Source organism: Phoxinus phoxinus (genome assembly GCF_949152265.1).
Source record: "Phoxinus phoxinus genome assembly, chromosome: 5".
NCBI classification, from domain to species: domain Eukaryota; kingdom Metazoa; phylum Chordata; class Actinopteri; order Cypriniformes; family Leuciscidae; genus Phoxinus; species Phoxinus phoxinus.
Genome location: NC_136880.1, coordinates 1,906,539 through 1,910,570, shown reverse-complemented (window position 1 = coordinate 1,910,570; position 4,032 = coordinate 1,906,539). Strand labels below are relative to the sequence as shown.

At 39.7% G+C, this 4,032-nt stretch overlaps 1 protein-coding gene across 2 annotated transcripts in view; it reads left to right on the top strand.

Moving 5' to 3' along the window:
* exosc4 (exosome component 4) overlaps nucleotides 1–3,739 on the top strand; it is a 19,603-nt gene extending 15,864 nt beyond the window's left edge. For both annotated transcript variants that reach the window (XM_079611802.1, XM_079611801.1), the window contains 2 exons: nucleotides 245–451; nucleotides 3,076–3,739. In XM_079611802.1, coding sequence (XP_079467928.1) covers nucleotides 245–451; nucleotides 3,076–3,435 — 567 coding nt within the window. In that variant the 3' untranslated portion in view covers nucleotides 3,436–3,739. The remainder of the gene's footprint in view (nucleotides 1–244; nucleotides 452–3,075) is intronic.
* The last annotated feature ends 293 nt before the right edge of the window (nucleotides 3,740–4,032 follow it).

The following is a 4,032-nucleotide window of genomic DNA, read 5'->3' as shown; positions in this document are numbered from 1 at the left end:
AAATAACTCTACACAAAATATTGATTTGTTTTTTAATATTTTATTAGCTCACCAAACGCAAAGCTTCCACGAAGAAAACCGTTCCCAGAGAGCGTATATCGCTGCTGACTTCAGTGACGCGGAGGAGCCTGTGCTTCTGTGTTCAGCGGGTGTGGGAATAACTTACCGCTGGATAAAGCGATTGACCAATCAGAATCCAGTATTCCAGAGCCGTGTAATGATGCGAGGTGTTTGTGCTCCGCAGACGCGCGGCTCTCGCAGTAAGTCCCTGCACGACCGCGCGGTCATCAACTGCCAGTACAGCATGGCCACGTTCAGCACGGCGGAGAGGAAGAGGCGTCCACACGGCGACCGCAAGTCCAGCGAGATGAGCCTGCACCTCAAGCAGACCTTCGAGGCCGCGGTGCTGACCGAGCTCTACCCACGCTCGCAGATCGACATCTACGTCAAGGTGTGTGTGTGTGTGTGTGTGTGTGTGTGTGCAACATTTGGTATTATATTGTGTGTGTAAATGAATAGGGTTGGACTTGGTGCTGGAAACCCAAAGCACAGGACAATAGAGACACCAGAATAACAATATTCACGATTCTGGAGCTGAAAATACTTTCACTGAATAGATATATTGAAAGTAATGTATAGGCCAATGTTTACACATATTTCCCCTTTGCATTATTATACATTTTATATGCAAGGAATAATTGACGACAGGCCGTTGAATTATTATAAAAATAATGCACACCCGAGGTGGTAATGCGGTCACGACGCGGAGCGGAGTTACTCCTCGGGTGTGCATTATTTTTTATAATAATTCAACGGCCTGAAGTCAATTATTCCGCTTATACTACAGTTACCACACCTCGAAATATTGTTCAGATGATGTATTTCAAGACGTTTGTAAAGTTTTTAAAACGCTCTTGTATGTAGGACTAGTTCCTTGCGTATCTAAACCCATGCTCCGTTGCTAATTCCAGAACGTCATTGTAGAGTCAGCGGAGGTTTGAGCCGCTGATAGCAGAGTAATGCTGGACACACACTTAACGACTGACACATCCTCTGACTGTGAATGCAGCAGATTTTAAACACCGCTGTGAACACACACTGAACGCGCGTGCATGATCAGTCATAAGTATCAAATTGCATTCATAACCGGCCTTACTGTAAGTGTGTCCCCGGCTTAATGCAGTTATGAGAGCGAGAGAAGCATGTGCGTCAATATTATTATTTATTTATTAATTCAATTCGTTTTAATTAGTTCATTCTTTTTTTCTATTAGTGACAGTAGACTAGACTAATAAATGAAACAAAGCCCGTTTAACAAGTATAGGCCTATCAATAATTATTTATTTGTTATATTATCTTCAATAATTATGAAAACTCGTGCAACAGGACTATCAATTTATTTAAATATTCTGTTTAATTTTGTATTGATTATGTATAAGACTGTATACTTTATTTATTAAAATTAAACTGCATGTTTCCATTGATTGTGAAGTTAGACATTGAGAACTGCAGATCAAGCACATGGTTTTTCTTGTTATGAATTGTATCCTATTTTCCGTTATTACAGTGAACTACGCGGAGTGATATGGAGCTGTAATGCGGTCAAGACCTGCCGGAACTACTTTAGCCGTGCGGTTCCCTGAAAATAATTGCACACCTTAGAACGTTCGTCAACCAATCAGATTCAAGCATTCAACGGCCCTGTAGTATAAAGTAGTTTAATGTAGTACTGACACTACTCTAAAAACTAGAATTTTAAAAAACACAGTAATTTTACTATAAACTATACACAACACCTATTGTCACTATCAACGATGCATATTGTTGCATTTTTCTATTACGACATATTGTTACAGCCCTAATATATATATATATATATGGGAGAATGTTGTCGTCACTGTATTAGAAACATCCTCACAGCATTTACTGCCAAGGTTAACAAAATATAACATTATAAATATATGTATTATCATAATCATACACTCGGTTCGTTGGCCAGAGGAGAACTGAGCGACTGAGGCTGGGATCTCCCAAGGTTTTTTCTCCATTCTGCCACTGTTGCCATTTTGCACTTTTGTTGCCATTGGCTTGCTAGTCCTATATATAATCAATATAAAATTAAACTGAATATTTAAATAAATTGATAGTCCTGCTGTACGGGTTTTCGTTATTATTGCAGATAATATAACAAATAAATCATTAGGCCTATACTTGTTAAAAGGGTTTTGTGTTTAATTTATTAGTCTAGTCTACTGTCACTAATAGAAAAAAAGAATGAACGAATTAAAACGAATTGAATTAATAAATAAATAATAATATTGACGCACATGCTTCTCTCTAAGGCCGGTTATGAATGTAATTTGATACTTATGACTGAACATGCACTCGTGTTCAGCGCGTTCAGTGTGTGTTCACAGCGGTGTTTAAAATCTGCTGCATTCACAGTCAGAGGATGTGTCAGTCGTTAAGTGTGTGTCCAGCATTACTCTGCTATCAGCGGCTCAAACCTCCGCTGACTCTACAAAGACGTTTTGGAATTAGCAACGGAGCATGGGTTTAGATGCGCAAGGAATTAGTCCTACATACAAGAGCGTTTTAATGACAAAAACTTTACAAACGTCTTGAAATACATCATCTGAACAATATCTCGAGATGTGGGAACTGTAGTATAAGCGGAATAATTGACGAAAGGCCGTTGAATTATTAGAAAAATAATGCACACCCGAGGAGTAACTCCGCTTTGCGTCGTGACTGCATTACCACCTCGGGTGTGCATTATTTTTCTAATAATTCAACGGCCTTTCGTCAATTATTCCTTGCATATAAATGACCTAAATTAATAACTTTTTTAATAACAAAAATGAAACATCACTGAATTTACTTAAGCTGGACGGTGACGCTATTTTCTTCTGGAAACAAACGTTGTTGCATTATTTTCATCTCTGTAAAGCTGCTTTGAAACAATCTGTATTGTAAAAAGCGCTATTTAAATAAATGCGACTATTAAATGTATGCATCAGGAAACCTGTAGAGGTGTCCACTGGCTGAATGTGTCTGTGTCTCGTGATTGTGTAGATCCTGCAGGCGGACGGAGGAAACTACAGCGCGTGTGTGAACGCTGCGACTCTGGCGCTGGTGGACGCTGGCATCCCCATGCGGGATTATGTGTGCGCCTGCAGCGCTGGCTTCGTGGAGGACACGGCCCTGGCTGACCTGTGTCACGCGGAGGAGAGCGGCGGCGGCACGGCTCTGGCCCTGGCGCTGCTGCCCCGCAGCGGGAACATCGCTCTGCTGCAGATGGACGCCCGGCTCCACCAGGACCACCTGGACCCACTGATGGAGGCCGCCATCACCGCGTGCAAAGGCCTCAGTAAAGTGCTGGACGGCGTCGTGCGGCAGCACCTGGAGGAGGTTTCACTTCTTACCAGCGATTGAACTCAACAGACTGTTGCAGAATGAAGCCTACTTTGGACTGAAACAACAGAAAATCCTCCCGGAAGAAACCGCATAAAGAATCTCTTTAACAAAAAACAACAATAAATGATCAGTTTTGGAAGAAATTTAATAAAAAGGTTTTGGTATGTTTCTAAATGGTTTCATGCAGTTTTCTCTTGTGTTGTTTTATCAAATCAAACATCCAGGTAATCATACTTTATTCTGAATTAAAATGCTTCATAAGAGTTTACTGTCTAACAGTGCCAGATTAGAGATCCAGCTTAACAACAGCAGAACACTCTTGGTGGGAAATTTTACCTTTTTTCATAAGATTTCATTAAGAACCATGTTTTTAAAGTGATGTTAAGAACCTTTTAAATATTTGTATTAATATTTTATATATATATATACATAAAAAAAAGAAAAAAATATGTATATATATAAACGAGGTCGTAAGTGAACATGCGATGATCACTTCAAGGAAGTAATTTGATCATTTACGGTAATTTTGTTTGTGATATTTCACACATTTGTCATGTTATTTTTAAACATTTAAAAATAAGTGTCATTGGTAAGAAATGTGTTAGGTAGCCTAGA